The sequence below is a fragment of the Sturnira hondurensis genome, unplaced genomic scaffold (assembly GCF_014824575.4).
Source record: "Sturnira hondurensis isolate 20B ecotype Veracruz unplaced genomic scaffold, ASM1482457v3 Scaffold0021214, whole genome shotgun sequence".
Classification (NCBI taxonomy): domain Eukaryota; kingdom Metazoa; phylum Chordata; class Mammalia; order Chiroptera; family Phyllostomidae; genus Sturnira; species Sturnira hondurensis.
Window position 1 is genome coordinate 3,206,096 of NW_028093845.1, and position 16,332 is coordinate 3,222,427.

Sequence of the window (16,332 nt, forward strand, 5' to 3'; positions counted from 1 at the left end):
GTTTAATTTTGGCTGACCTGAAACTCGTGGAAATTATCTGTAGGGTGGGTCTTATGCTTTAGAGAGCCCCTCCCTGCAATGTCCTAATCTTAAGTGAAGTTTGAAGTTTCACATAACTGAAGGAACGGAAGGATTTCCCTGGACTGTGCTGGGAATTTAGTTTTTAAATGTGAGGGTTTGTAGACAAGATAATGCTAACTTGAAGGCGAATATGGTAAAGTAAGCCTACAAGTTATTTTTCCCTTTTAAAGGCCTTTTTAATCTTTTGGTATTTAGCTGGTCTCTTAAGTTGCATTAAGTATTTAAAACGCACTTGAAATAGGTGCTAAGTTGTAGTTTGCAAAGACCAAGGGGTGGGGTGGGGTAAGAGTGATGTTCACTTCTCTGTGGTAGTCAGATAGTATGTGCAATCTGCAATTTCCATGCTTCCCCACCTGCCTGGCTCCCTCTAATTTGCAGTCCTGGTAATTTACAGAAGTTGAATGGTTGTGACTCTTCAACTTCTCTCTGTGTTTAATATACTGAAAGGCAGTTTTATAATCAAGCTATAAGAATTTGCTTGACTGAAGTTTGCTTGAATTGCTTAAAGTGAAATAATTTCTGAAAGGCATCAGATTAGAAAGTTTATTCAACCATAAATTCGATTTGTGTACCTCCTTTGAAACTTATGTTTAGTTAGGAATAAGTTTCATCCTTCATTTTGAAAAGTTAGTGTGAGATGATTTATTTAAATGAAATAATGGCATGACTTCTTATTTACTAGAAATTATCCTCTTGGTGTTTCACTTTCTTCTTCTCTAAAAGGGAAATGGATAATAGCCTGATACAGCTGTTGTAACATGTTGATGTTGGCTGTTTTTACTATTTTTCTTAATTACTGAGACTCTTAATAAGAATTTTTTAAATGGTGCTTATTACTATTGTCAGTATTCTTTCTGTGATTGTCAGTTTTAAATTACTAACAGAGGTGTTTTTTTTCTCTTCCCATCACATGTATCTAGGTAGAGAAATCAGGTTCTGAGGATAGAATGTATATTTGGAGAAAAGAGTCACACTATATTTGAGTAGGAACCAGAGTGAAAATAGATGATAATATAGGTACAAAAGTATCTAGCACTCACTGTAACATGTTTTAGAGAACAGTAGCTGAAATTAAAGGGCGGTGCATTCGGGAAAAAAATTGATTTTATTAATTGTTCCTAGGGATTGAGTTTTTTAAGGTAAATTGAGATTTGGAGATTTTATTGAATTTAATGTGATTTCCACAAATAAGCACAAATCTTGACAATTACATAGTTAAACTTCATGGAAACAAATATTTACTTTGTAACTTGTTTTTATGAAGCAACTGAAACATTCTAAAATATTTATCTGCAAGTTGGCAACATCAAGTTGTTAATGGTAGTAACATTGTCTGCAAGTAGCCCTGCTACTCCATAGATTTGCAACAATATTTACAATTTTTGTAGTAGTACACCCTGGTTGATGTTACTAACTAAGAAGTGGCTAAAAAACTCCCTTCACTCTTATTTCAGAGTCATGCTGGAGTTTATACTTTTTGTATAATTATAATCTGGGTCTAATTTTAGTGACATGTTATCTTTATAATGCTCCCTTGAGATTGCAAAAAGTATATAGATATGTTATTTTAAATACATTTGCTGTTGTCCTATCGTTTAAGGCACAAGTTTTACATATGTTTTCATTAACACATGCTTGTACTCTTGCAGAGTTCTCATGTTTAAGGACTTCTTTTTTCCAGATTGATAATTGCAAGAAAATCTCTTGAGTATATTCTTGTAATTCTTGTAAGGCTATTGACTTAACCTTTTGCTAATAGAAGAAAACAAACAGTGATGTTGTGTTTATGAAAAATACATTGTTAAAAAGCACACTGCTGCAGAGGTTTTGTTGGTTATGCTCTTTGCGAAACTATTCCTGTAAAGAGTTCTCCTTTTTCTTTAAAGCTAATTTTAGAGTACACAGTGAATGAGGGCCTCCTGAAAGGGTTAAACTCAACAGAGTTGATGTTAGTTTAATTCAATTTGAACTTTTTGCTCCTAATGGTTGCACTGGCTGATGTCTTTGGAGCTCCTCTACTTCTGCAGTTATCCTGATTAGAAAATGAATTTCTTTATTGCAACCTGGAATTGTAAGGTAAAAAGCCACTAGGCTCTCTCATTAAAAGAAAATTGATAATTCCATCATGGACAGGTTTTTTTCCTAGTGTTCTAATGATTTATTTTTCCTGAGTGTAACATGTCTTCCTGAGGAACAGGGAAAATTAACTTATGTTTCCTTCTCCCTTCAACTCCTTAAGTCCCCATAACTTTTATCCTTTCAATGTCTTTATAGACACTCTCTTTTCATAATTTTTATGGTGAAGCTGTTGTGGCTCCTGTTTAATTAGGAAGGGTTACAGGTGGACGAAGCCACTACTTTTGCTTCTCTGTCAGGGTCTGGTTCCTTCTTTAGTGTCAGCCCTACATGCCTCGTAGTGAGACCTGGGCCACAGAGGGCACTGTGTAACATGGAGGACATTTGATATTTACTTGAGTTTGAAAGCATACAACTTAATTTGGGTGGGGGGGGGAGCGGGATTGATAATCATCAAGACAGACGACCTTCCATGAAAATGTTCTTTATGAAATCTGATATGCAAAAGTTTTGGATTGTAAACTGATAAATTATGATGGTATTTATTTGCATGATAAAGATAAAATGCTCTCTTTTATTTATGCACACCATGTTACTCAACTACAGCCAGAGGTTTCTTTAAAAGGTATATCCTGACTGTTAGGTTAAAAAACTTCTTAATGACTAGCCCCTGCCTGAATAAGAAGTGCCTAGGCTTAGCACAGCAGGCCTGGTCCCATGGGGCCTTTCATCTCTGTATCCTCCTTGCCCGCAGGGCCACCTTGGTCAACATACACTGACCACTGCCTCCTGCCACCCTGCCCCCCCCCCCCCCCCCCCCCCAGTTCATGGTGTTGCCTTTGGTCTCCATAGTTTCTTTGCCTGAAACTGAATGTCTTTCTTTAACCTATCTATAAAAGTATTTCAGCGGTCCTTTAGGAACCCTTTTCTTCATTTCTAAGGTGGTGCTGAGTGCTTCTCCACTTCCATAGTATCCTAGGCATGGCACCTAATTCGTTAATGGAAGTTCTTTGTGGGTAAGATCCTTTTATGTATATAATCTCTTTGCTCAGCCCAGAGCCAGGTACACTACAATGTTTAGTAAGCTTTGTTCAACTAGAGGGATCAAGGTGTATCTGAAGATACCTCCCACCTCAGTTTTAGAGAAATTATTTGCAGATCATGCATTTCCCTACTTCAGTAAACAAACATGAAGATCTTCACCAGAAAAGGGTGCAGTAGAAGGTGCATAAAAATCATATTTATAAGATGTAGCCCTGACTGGTGTAGCTCAGTGGATTGAGTGTGGGCTGCGAACCAGAGGGTCACCAGTTCGGTTCCCGGTCGGGGCACATGCCTGGATTGTGGGCCAGGTCCCCAGTATGGGGTGCTCAAGAGGCAACTACACATTGATATTTCTCTCCCTCTCTTCCCCTCTCTCTAAAAATGAATAAATAAAATCTTTAAAAAAAAAAAAGATGTAACTGACTTGATAGCTGCATGTAGTGCAAACAGCACTGTTTCAGGTGGAGTAATTTATGTGATCCAGATTATACTTTTTCAGTTTTAAAAAATGTACCCCCTTTTAATAACAAATATTTCTTTATTTTGCTTTAAGGTTAAAACAAATTTTATTAACCCCAAACAAAGCAACTCCAATAGTGAAAATGTAGTTTTAAACTTAAGTGGATCCCCTCTTGAGAATCATTGCTACAGGGCCTTATAGGAGGAGGGCCACTGACAAAAGAAAGGATTCATTCCTTCTTTGGGCAGATGTTTTTTATCAGACACTAGCAATACAGTGTTGAATGGTACCAGAACTTTTTTCCCTAAGGCTGTGGTCTAGAAGAAATTAGTAAAGTGAATTGTTTTATTTAAAGGAAGGTAAACTGGCATTTGGACTCTCAAAGCTTCCGTATGTGAAACTTCTTGATCACTTTCAGCTCCACACTTCCTTGAGCCAGCCCTATTATGACAGGCACATTTATTGTAGCATATCCTGTGGAAGGCACCCCACATCTCCCTTCCTTGCTTTATTTTTCTGTGTAGCACCTGTTACATTAAAACATGCCATGTAATTTCCATATTTTATGTATGTCTTCTCATACTTAATTGTAAACTTCAAAGTCAGGGGTTTCTGTTTTATTTACTGATAGGAAACCTGATCTTAATAGAATGGCACACAATATGAACTAAATACTTTATGAATAAATCTCAGGGTTATAATGGTGAACAAAAGGGATATATTTCCCACCTTTTGGGAGCATGCTGTCTACTGGGCCAGGTAGATAGTGAAACAATTGGATACTAGAGTAGACTGTGTCGAGATCATCCAGTAAGGCCTAAAGGGATCTGGAGCCTTCTTTCCCTGAGGAGGGATGGGGTGAGGTTGAAGAGAGAGCCTTCTAGGCAAAGAGGGTAAGTGTGCAAACACTCAGAGCCGAGGAGGGGCAGAGCAATTTGGAGGAACTAATTTAAGTAAGGCCGAGTCAGGGGGAAGGACTGGGAGAGGTTGCAGCTACATCCTACTGGGTCTGGGAGGTCCTGGCATAGATGAGAATTTTGCTCTCTATGTATCTCAAGAACCATTGGGAGAGTTTTAAACCAGAATTGCCCTTTTAAAGCGATCATTCTGCTTTGTGGAGAGTGGTGTGGAGGGGGAAGAACGGGCACACACAAGTATTACCTGGCCCCAAGGTGGAGAGCCCTCTTGTTTTCACTATGTTTATTATTACAGTGGAAAAGGCCAAGCCCTGCTTAATTTGAGGACTAGCTTGCTCAGAACCCCTTTCATTTGTATTACATGTAATAATGTATGTTTAAAAAAATACTTGAAAGTTATGCCTTAAATTTGCTAGCATTTTTCAGTTTTTAAAGTATATTGTTATTTCACCTTTTATTAAGGCAGACTAATTAACAAGATTCCTTTTTTGGAAACATCTTCAAAAAATGAGAACATTCTGTTTTAGGGATTCAAAAAGCTTTGTTTTGTTGTCAAAACTCAAGATACAGAGATAAAAACACAATGACCAATTTGATATAGGTTTACAAGTTGCATTAAACATTTCCTTGTAAAATATTTTTTCTGAATATATCAAATCTTAAAATCTGTTCTTTAAAGACTTTATACTTTCAGAACATAATTTTTCTTTTTGTTGATTATATTATAGTATCTCTGTTTTGTTGAGATTTTACCATCTGTATAATTTCTGCCTTATCATATACATATACTCCCCACACATACTGTATGTAATACTGTCATCCATTACTGCCTAGCTTATTGCAACTTTGTGTGGTCGGAGTATACCAGAAACCTTTAAAAGTAGACTTGAAGTTCCAGTGGAAAGTTACCTTTTAAAAATCCAGATATTTCGAAGTCAAAAGAATTTTCTCATGTTTTTAGTAAGTACACAAATACGTTCCAACAATTGATGGTATATGCTGCTGTCATTTAGTGTGGAAGCTTAATTTGAAAACCATTTTGGATACAACTTTCCCTGCCATTATTGTAAGGTCCATGTTCCTTTTTTATTAATATCTGAATTTTGAACGATACTTGTTATTGGACTAGAATCTGTTTCTAGTTTCCTTTCAGTGGGTCATTTGGAGTATAGATCATTGTACAAATGAGTAACTGATGAGTCAGCAGTATTTGCTTCCTCAAACCTTAGGTACATAGGGAAGGGAAGGGTGATCACTGAAGACCAAAGGGCAATGTGAATGAGGCAGTTGACAGAAGTTGCTCTCTACCTGTGTCTTTCACTGTTCCTCCTGTTTCTTTTATGCTTTGGAAGGAGAACATAGAGTTGCCAAGTAAAACTGCAGGGCATTCAGGCACATAGCATTTAAGTCTCTGTGACTTGTGGAATTCCAGTCACAGAGTGAAATGCTTTCTGGCAGAGAGTGCTTTGATCCTAAATGACCATCAGTTTTAGTGTTGAAGTCATGCCCACTTTGAGCACACTCTTCCTTTCGAGTTCAGAATATTGAGAGTGCATTTGCTTGTCATTGTGGGGGGTTTTAATTGTAATAGTACAAGTTTTTATGAAATCACAATATTACAGCTCAAGATAAAAACATAGATCAGATGTTTTCCAAAAGTCATTATATTGCCACAAATTATATTTATTACTAGGTAATTGTATGAGCAGGTGAATAAAAGCTGGATTATGAACTCCCGCTCTACAATTTGCTCTGTGGAGGTGAGATTAGAGAAGTTTATTGATAATTTGTAAAGAATATGTTTATCAGATGTTTAATAATAATAAACAGTACTTTTAATCAGTTTTAGTCCAGTAGTGTGGAGTGTTTTGTTTTTATCTGTGCCATTGCCATCTCTCTGGAATTATAGGACTGAGAGAGAAATCTTTAATTCTTTTTGAGTAGTCATGTAGTATTTAGTGCGAATAAAAAAACATGTTGAAGTAGGACAGTCTGAAACTTTGTGTTTTGGTCTGTATTATTTTAATTTTTTTAAAATTTTATTTATTTATTTTAAATTTTATTTATTTATTTATTTATCGATAGAGGGGAAGGGAAGGTGAGAGGAAGGAAACATCAATGTATGGTTGCTTCTGGTGCATCCCCTGCAGGGAACTGACCCCTGCCGGAAACTGGCCTGCAACCCAAGCATGTGCCCTGACTGGGAATCGAACCGCGATTGTCTGGTTCGCAGTAAAGATTTTATTTATTTTTTTTAGAGAGAGGGGGAGGGAGGGAGAAAGAGGGAGCGAAAGATCAGTGTGTGGTTGCCACTCTAATACCTTCAACTGGGGACCTGGCCTGGCAACCCAGGCATGTGCTCTGACTGGGAATCGGATCGTCGACCTTTGGCTTCGCAGACCCGTGCTCAGTTCACTGAGCCACACCAGCCAGGGCTGGTCTATATTATTTTATAACTGAGATTTGATAACTAGTTTCTGAAGATAACATCCAGAAAATACTGTAACATTGCAGTAGCAGTCTTAAGATTTTAGAACTCTGAAGACTCAGAAACTGAAGCCCACAGAGGTAAAATTAATTAGAAATACAGCTAGTTAGTTGGTAGCAGAGTAAAGATTATAATGTTGGTGTCTTCTCTAAGTTCAGTTTTCCATTGGACTATAATTATGGACCTCACATAAGATACTTCTCCAGGTATAGTCCTAACAATGCTATTTCAAAATAAAAATTGGAATTGGAGAAAGCATTAACTTTATACATATGCTGTAGGTTTTAGGTAGGCATTTTTTTAAAAGCAAATTCTTAAAGCAGCTCTTAAACTGTGATTTTTAAAACATTGAAATAAAGTATTTATTTCAGGAAAATTAAGGGTTTTGTTTGTCATTTTAGATAACCTATTAGCTTTAGTCCATTTAGGAAGGTGCTAATAGGTCTTCCAGTTTGTCTCATATATTCAAACTACAGTTTACATGTTTTCTTTGAGAAATAGTCTAAGAGACATTTATATAAATTCAGTGCTTTCTTTCCTGAAGGATTCAGACTGTTGTAAACCTTCATGTCCACACTGCTGGCTTAGGGCGCAGTGTTCAGGCTTTGGCGATGTTAGCACCTCTATCCTTACCATACCTGTCACCTCCCTGTAAAGAGAGAAGTGACTTGCTGCGGGCGCCATGTCACTTCTCTTCGTAAAGTTTACTATCCTCAAAAATCATTACTTAATAGCTGCTGATTTCAAATTTAACAGCCTGCAGCTCTCCTACAGAATTGAGGAATGAAGAAAGATTGCCCTAGTTCCCCCCAACCCCCAAACTATATTTGGTGATAATTCAAAGGATCCAGAGCCCTTATTTTTTTTTAATTCTCACCCAAGGTTATGTTTTTATTGATTTGAGAGAGAGAGGAAGGCGGGGGGAGAGAGAGAGAGGGAGAGAGAAACATCGCTGTGAGAAAGAAACATCTATTGGTTGCCTCCTGCATGCATCCTGACTGCGATTGAACACGCAACCTAGTTATGTGCCCTGACTGGGAATCAAACCAGCAACCATTTCGTATATGGAACACTGTTCCAATGAACTGAGCCGTCGTCCAGCGCCTAAGACCTTGCTTCCCACCCTACCCCACCCCATTTGTTTTTCAGAACATCTATTTTGCTATTTGGGAAATAGATCTGGAGACAGTTCACCAAATGAGGAAAGAGCAGAAAATGGGATCTGTCTAGCGTCTTCTAAGTCCACTACAGATTCCAACATTGAAAATGTGTGTCTGTCCTGTATAGTACTTTAGGTCCAAATAACTTGATAGAGGTGGGGGCTAGCCACACAGCACTAAGCATCAGATGTGTTGGCCTTGACTAGAAAGTTTTTTTTTACTTAAGAATATATTTTTTAGAGAAAGGGGATGGAAGAGAGAAAGAGGGAGAGAAACATTGATATGCAGGAGAAACATGATTGGTTGCCTCTCATATGCCCCTACCTGGGACCCAGCCCGCGACCCTGGCATATGCCGTGATTGGGAATTGAACTGGTGACCTTTCGGTTTGCAGGCCAGCACTCCATCTACTGAGCCACACCAGTCATGGTTAGAAGTTTTAATAGTAGTTTTTATAGTTACAATCATTGAGGTTAGGGGTATCCCACACCTTAAGGCTGAACAGTAATTCAGGATTATTGGACCTGATTCTGATATTTTCCTCAGAACTTTTATTGTGATGTTATTTGGTACATTGTTGAACTGTAATTGTAATTGGCGTAGGAATTGTGATCCAGTTATTCATAAGGTGGAAATGTATTATGACCTTAAAATATCAAACTGAGATTTTCAAAAGTTGCATATATTTTTGAATTTATTATTCTAGAACTTAAATTCGTTTTTTAAATGTATCGCTTTTGTAAGGAACATTTCACATTAGGGGTGTTCATTATATTTTGATGGTAACTGTTTTGCACTGTCATCTTGGACAAATGAAAGCATATTCAGTTGTCACTTCTAATATTTAAGGAATGGGGTTGGATTTGTTGCTTGGACAGAGCGGCTTCCTGCATACAGTGTGCTATTTCATAGCTGCCCGGGTCTGACCTCTGGCTCTCTAGTAACAGTAATGACTACTTTTTAAATTTTTATTTTATATTTAATTAATTAATTTGTTAAAGATTTTATTTATATACTTTTTTGGGAGGGAAGGGAAGGAGAAAGAGAGAGAGAAACATCAGTATGTTGTTGCCTTTCATGCGCCCCCTACTGGGGACCTGGCCTGCAACCCAGGCATGTGCTTTGGCTAGGAATCAAATCAGCCACCTTTTGGTTCACAGGCCTGTGCTCAATCCACTGATGCACACCAGCCAGGGCTATATTTTAGTTTTTTAAATTGAGTTTAGAGGAGGTAGGTGGAGAGAGAGAGAGAAAGAGAAAGAGAAGGAGAAACATTGATGTGAGAGAAAAACACTGCTCAATTACATCTTGTATGTTCCCCGACTGGTCATTGAACCCACAACCTAAGGTATGTTTTCTGACTGGAAATCAAACCACCATCCTTCTGTTGTATGGGACAGTGCTCCAACCAACTGAGTCATCTGGCTAGGAGGTACATGCATTTTTTTTTAAAAAGCATGTGCTCTGTGCTATACATGTCTTAAAAATGCTTACAGCAGGTAAAATGGGAGCACCTAGCATCACCACCTGCAGAGTGGGGAGTTTGGGTTAATTTCTTCCTCAGACGCTCAGCCTATCGTTCATAGATGGAGAGGGGAAATGTCCTTGTGCTTCTGAGTCTGTTTTTAACATATCTCTGTGTCTGTTTTTCTAGTGGGAGGGCTCATAGCTTTCAGCAGATTTCAGAAAAATCTTTGACCGCTTCCTTCAATACAAGTAACAATTTTAGTGTGTTTGCTACTTAGAAACCTCTTCAGTGATTTGTTATTTTGGTAATGTAATCTTTTATTATAACCTTTACTTTGTATTTAATTGTTCTATGTGTTTAGATCCCAAGTGCACAGTTACATATATACATACATGTATACATATACAAAATCTAGAGAATATCAAAAATAAGATGAAAATGAATTCAAGTAATTTTAATTTTACCCTAACCTAAAAATACTGCCTTTTTCCCAATTACCGCATCATTCGGAATATGTAGCAAAAGGGGCTTTCACCTGGATTTATCCCATTTTCTGAGCTTTATATTTTAAATACTAGGAATTTCTTCCCACAGGTTTATTGTACAAAAGATGAAACTACTGAATATGTGTTTCCTGAGAATCTGCTCTCTTAGGTACATGTCAGGAATACAACAGTTGAGAAAGTAGACATAGTCCTGCCCTCCAGTTCTGGAACAACAGGACTCATTTGATGTGCTGTGTCACTGTATATAAAGGGTTTTCGACTGATGGGGTGATGGGGAGTGACATCTCAGCTGGCCTTGCTTGTTTTCAGTGTAAGCTGAGAGGTGGGAGAGGAGTCTTATGTTCAGGAGGGTGGTTCTATAGAATTGGGGTTAGGGAAGACTTGAAAAGTTGGGATAGTAATTCGGAGATGACAGATATCTGAACTGTGTAGACAGTACAGATAGGGAGACATAGGCTTATCTGAGAGTAAGAGGTTAGAAATATATTTGTAGGTTTCTGTTTTGGGGCAGCTGGGTAGATGATATTCTGTCTTTCCTTGAGATTAAGGGATAATAGTCAGTTTTGGCTTGTTTATTTGTTTTAAATGGGGGGGGGCGTGGTTTGTGGGGTCTGTAGGTCAAAATAATTTTTGCAAGAAATTTGCTTACTTTCATTGAAATTCAGCATATTTTGTTAACTGAAGCCCTGGAAAGCTGAGAGTAGAAGAGCTGCACTGGGGCACAGTGAGGAAGGTAGGAGCTTCAGTGTGATGCTTTTCTGGTGAGACTATTTATCTGTGGGCAGCGAAGTGCTGGGGCTACCTGGCCACTCTCTACTTTGTCTGTTTCTCTCTTCCTACCCATTGAGTTGTGCTTACAAAGTCAGTTCTGCTTGTCCCTAAACTTCTGCTTGTCCCTAAACTTGTTTAGGGCTGTTGTACTCATTAGTGCAATTACACTATTAAACTAATATAAACTGATAAAAATAGTGCAAAAACAGTTACTCATAGGAAGAGTAATTTGATGAGTTTGGAGTGTCTCGATAACAAGAAAATCACTAAGAAGACTGCAGTTAAATTAAGTTTATGGATAAGACAACTATGAAAAATTGGGGAATGAGGGTGATGGAGGTGATGTGCAGGAGGGAAGATGGAAGACTACTGGGGGGCCCAAGAGACTCTCTCTTGTTGATGAAGGGATCACACTGTGAAAGGGGCCACAGAAACTGCAACTGGTGGCAATGCCTTGTCAGCACAGTGAAGTGAATCAGTGGTCACAAATTGTCACAAATGCAGTAGAGCAAACTTTAGGCCAACTCACCATGCTGGGGAAAACATTTAAATACACGGACCTTTGTAATTACTCAGAAGAATGGAGTGGGATTACACCCAGGAAGTTCTTGCTTCTGGGGCAACTCTGCTAGTGGGGAGCAAGACCATGTACTGCATTAGCAGCGCCTGTGGCCTAGCTATGTGACCTCTTTCTACAGCCTGCCATCTTTCTCCTTTTATCTCAACATTTTTCTTCCACCTTCTAACCACCAGTTCTGAACTCAGTGAACACCTTTCTCATTTTCTTTGTGTTTTTTTAGTGTGTTTTATTGATTATGCCAGGATACAGTTGTCCCACTTTTTGCATTCCTCTGTCCTCCTCCACCCTGTGCCCCCTTCCATCCAGCATTCCCCACCTTAGTTCATGTCCATGGGTTGTACATATAACTTCTTTGGCTTCTCCATTTCCTGTACTATTCTTAACCTCCCCCTGTCTATTTTGTGCCTCCCATTTATGCTTCTTATTCCCTGTACCTTATCCCCTATTCTTCCTGTTTCCTGTGATCTCCGTTTCTATGATTCTGTTCCTGTTCTAGTTTCCTTAATTTTTGTTTTAATTTTTTAGGATCGGTTGTTGATAGTTGTGAGTTTATTGTCATTTTAGTGTTCATATTTTTTGTCTTCTTTTTCTTAGATGAGCCCCTTTAACATTTCATATAATAAGGGCTTGGTGATGATGTACTCCTTTAACTTGACTTTATCTGGGAAACATTTTGCCTGCCTTTCCATTCTAAATGAGAGCTTTGCTGGATAGAGCATTCTTGGATGGAGGTCCTTGCTTTTCATGACTTTGAGTACTTCTTGCCAGCCTCTTCTTGCCTATAAGGTTTCTGTTGAGAAATCAGCTGATAGTCTTATGGGAACTCCTTTGTAGGAGAGTGTCTCCTATTCTCTTTCTGCTTTTAAGATTTTCTCCTTATCTTTAATCCTGGGTAATGTAATTATTGATGTGCCTTGTTGTGTTCCTTCTTGGGTCCAACTTCTTTGGTACTCTTGAGTCCCTTGGAGCTTCTTTGAAGCTTCTTTGAGTTTCCTGGACTTCCTGGAAGTCTATTTCCTTTGCCAGATTGGGGAAGTTCTCCTTTATTATTTGTTCAAATAAGTTTTCAATGTCTTGCTTTTCCTCTTTCCCTTCTGGCACCCCTATGATTTGAATATTGGAATGTTTAAAGTTGTCCCATAGGTTCCTAAGCCTCTCCTCACTATTTTGAATTCTTATTTCTGCATTCTGTTCTTGTTGAATGTTATTTCTTTTTTGTGTTCCAAACCGTTGATATGAGTTCACTGTTGGTTCCCTGTGCATTTTCCTTTAACACTTTTCACAGCCTTCACTCTTTCCTCTATTTTATGATCATACTCAGCTATTTCTGTGATCAGCCTGATTACCAGTGTTTTGAACTCTGCATTTTATAGGTTGGCTATCTTTTCATTGCTTAGTTGTATTTTTCTGGAGCTTTGATCTGTTCTTCCCTTTGGGCCATATTGGTTTTTTCTCAGTGTTCCTGTTGTGTAGTAAGGGGCAGAGTCTTAGGTATTCACCAGGGTGGGCAACCTGGGCAGGGCAACCCAGGTCACTGCTTTGTGGCACTGTATGTGGGGAGGGGTCAGGGTCAGAGAGGGGCTTGCTCTGCTCTTGGCTGGCTTTCAGTGACTACCTTTGTTATACACAAGCAAATTGGACTCTTCTGGTACTGATTCCCAGGTGGGTGGTTTTGTGTACTTTCTAGGACCTTGTGGGTCTCTCCAACAAACTCTCCTGTGAGCCTGGGAATTTTTTGTTTTTAGAGAGAGAGGAAAGGAGGGAGAAAGGGAGAGAAACAGCGATCGGTTGCCTTGCTCACACCCCGAACTAGGGACCTGGCTCGCAACCTATGTGTGTGCTCTGCCTGAGAATTGAACCAGCAACCTTTCAGTCTACAGGCTGGCAGCACTCAGTCCACTGAGTCACACCAGCCAGGGCATGAGGCATATTTTATCATCATTTATAAAGCTGTTCAATGGCTTTGAATTTTTTAGAAAGGTGGTTTACATGTTGATTATTAACAAGATCTTAGGAGCTCTGTGGGCTTTGGTCAGGACAGGAGGAAGACAGGTTGGGCGTTTCACAACCATGTGTTGCTTCAAACAGTTTACTCTGTCAGAACTCTGCAGATCCTTTGCAATTTCTCCATGACTTGCTGAATTTCATTGTCCTTTATTTGAGGAAATGTTACACATTCTTGCTGTTTGATTAACATAGATCAGAAGTACCTTTTCCCAACAGCAAAGTTCTTACTTCAGTGTACTTGAAAACTGTGTCTTGATAGTACTTTAGAAATTGCTTTAAAGAAAAAAAAAAGGAATTGCTTTGTTACAGGATGCAGTAAAATATTCTATCAGTATCAAGTGTGCACAGCTATCTGTCTGTCTATCTACATATGTGTTTAGAGGAGAAAGGGCGGGGGTAGAGAAATGTTGATGTGGGAGAGAAACAGCAATTGGTTGTTTCTTATATGTGCCCTGACTAGAGACTGAACCTGCAACCCTAGCAGGTACCTTGACTGAGAATTGAACCACTGATCTTTAGCCTTGTAGGACAATGCCCAACCAAGTCAGCCACACCAGTCAGGGTGGGGGCTTTTTTTGTATTTTTTTTTCTAAATCAATCTATATAGAGTTCTGGGATGTCACAGTTTTACCACCTCTACTTCTGGTTCTTCAGTGCCCTCCTAGGGGTAAGCATGTCCCAGTCTCAGCAGCACAGGGTTAAAACAGCTCCAAGTTGCTTTCCAGCTCTGACATTGTCATTCTTTAAACTGTTGAGGTCTAAGTAGGTTTGCCACCCTATGTTATTCTTTAAGTATTAGGTACTTTCAATTGAAAATCTGTAGTTATGTGGTAATAAATTATAAAGTGTAGTAGAATGTGACTAGTAGTCTTTGAAGAAAAGCAGAATTCTTTAGAAGGTTGAGGTGAATGAGACTGAGATATTCCATTGAAGAGCTGAATAAGGCACTATCCAGAATTCATTTAAAAAAAATTCTTCACTTGACATTTTTTTTCACCGTTCTTAGAGGAAACAGGGAAGGGGGGAGAGAAACATCAATTAGTTGCCCCCTCATATGCACCCCAAGTGGGGATTGAACCTATAATCTTTTGGTCTACATATAGGACAATGCTCCAACCGACTAAGCCACACTGGCCAGAGCCAGTGTTCATTTTTAAAGAGGATTTCAGGTCTCTTTAGACTTTTGTGGTACTGATTCTGACTTTTCCTTGATATAGGTGAATACTAATGGTAGATTTGGCCATCAGTATTTTTTGTTTTCAAACATGAATGAAAGAAAGTGAAGCTCCTGAACCAGGCAGTTCTGCTCATTGTCTAAAAGGTGATACTACATCTGAAATATCAGCAGTAAGTTGTTTTTTTCCCTTCTCTGGACTCTAGATACATTTTGTTTGCCATTGAGGAAGGTTAGTGTGTGAGGCTAATAAAAGAGAAACAGAGAAGTTCAGTGGAAAGTGCCTGGACAGCCAATGAGAAAACTTGGGGGTGGGAGTGAGGGGACCTGAATAAGGCAAGAAAAATGGGACTCTCAGTGCAGTATGCTGCAAATCTGGTGTGGCAGGCATTATTATTTTCAAATGGGAAATAGTTTTAAATGAACAGTTTAGGATTAGAATGTATCCTAAACAGACTGGACAGAGGACACTTAGCTTTTCACCTATGGAATTGAACATTTTTGTTAAAAGTATTTCTTATATTTTACTCCTTCCATTTTAGGATAAATGAATTAGATGTGCTGCATTGTATCCCTGATAAAGAGCAAGAAATTATACTTTGAGGGCAGAAAGACTGTGTCTCTAAGGATGTGATTCCCTACATCAACTTTACACTTAGTTTCACAGAATAACCGTTACAACCACAAGCAAAGTAAGAGATAGGATTTTTTTTTTAAATTAAAAAAAATTTATTTGTGCCTTGGCTGGTGTAGCTCAGTGGATTGAGTGCGGGCCTGCAAACTAGATGATCACGGTTCGATTCCCAGTCGGGGCACATGCCTGGGTTGCAGGCCAAGTTCCCAGCAGGAGACACACGAGAGGCAACCATACATTGAGGTTTCTCTTCCTCTTTCCTTCCCTTCCCCTCTAAAGATAAATAAAATATTTTTAAAAATTATTTGTTATTCAACTACATTTTTCCCGCCCGCTCGTTCTTTTTTTTTAGATTTTATTTATTTATCTTTAGAGGGGAAGGGAAGGAGAGAAGGAGAGAAATATCAATGTATGGTTGCCTCTCGTGTGTCCCCTGCTGGGAACTTGGCCTGCAACCCAGGCATATGCCCTGACTGGGAATCGAACCCTGATAGTGTGGTTCGCAGGCCTGTGCTCAATCCATTGAGCTACATCAGCCAGGGCCCATCTGTTCTTTATACTTGTTCCTGTAAATCCTTCGCCATTTCCTCTGCAATTCACTCCCCTCTGCTCACTGTCCGCCTGTTCTCTATTTCAATGTTTTTGGTTATATTTTGCTTGCTTGTTTGTTTTGTTGTTTAGCTTCCTGTTAAAGGTGAGATCATACAGTATTTGTCTTTCACCACCTGGCTTATTTCACTCAGCATAATGCTTTCCAGTTCCATCCGTGCTGTTGTAAGGGGTAGGAGCTCCTTCTTTCTTTCTGCTGCATAGAATTCCATTGTGTATATGTACCATCATTTTTGGATCCATTCATTTATCGATGGGCACCTAGGTTGCTTCCAACTCTTGGCTATTGTAAATTATGCTGCTGTGAACATTGGGGTGCATAAGTTCGTTGGGATTGGTGTTTTAGGGTTCTTAGGA

General features: G+C 38.9%; 1 protein-coding gene across 4 annotated transcripts in view; it reads left to right on the forward strand.

The window, feature by feature from the left end:
- The window catches only part of LARP4B (La ribonucleoprotein 4B), a 79,676-nt gene that overhangs the window by 1,128 nt on the left and 62,216 nt on the right, over nt 1–16,332 (forward strand). For 2 of the 4 annotated variants that reach the window (XM_037031952.1, XM_037031956.1), the window contains exon 2: nt 14,776–14,905. The exons of 1 other annotated variant lie outside the window; for it this stretch is intronic. In XM_037031952.1, the coding sequence (XP_036887847.1) occupies nt 14,828–14,905 (78 nt within the window). In that variant the 5' untranslated portion in view covers nt 14,776–14,827. Of the gene's footprint in view, nt 1–14,775; nt 14,906–15,274; nt 15,425–16,332 lie in introns of those variants that run through there. One more of the 4 variants, XM_037031953.1, reaches the window with a different exon arrangement.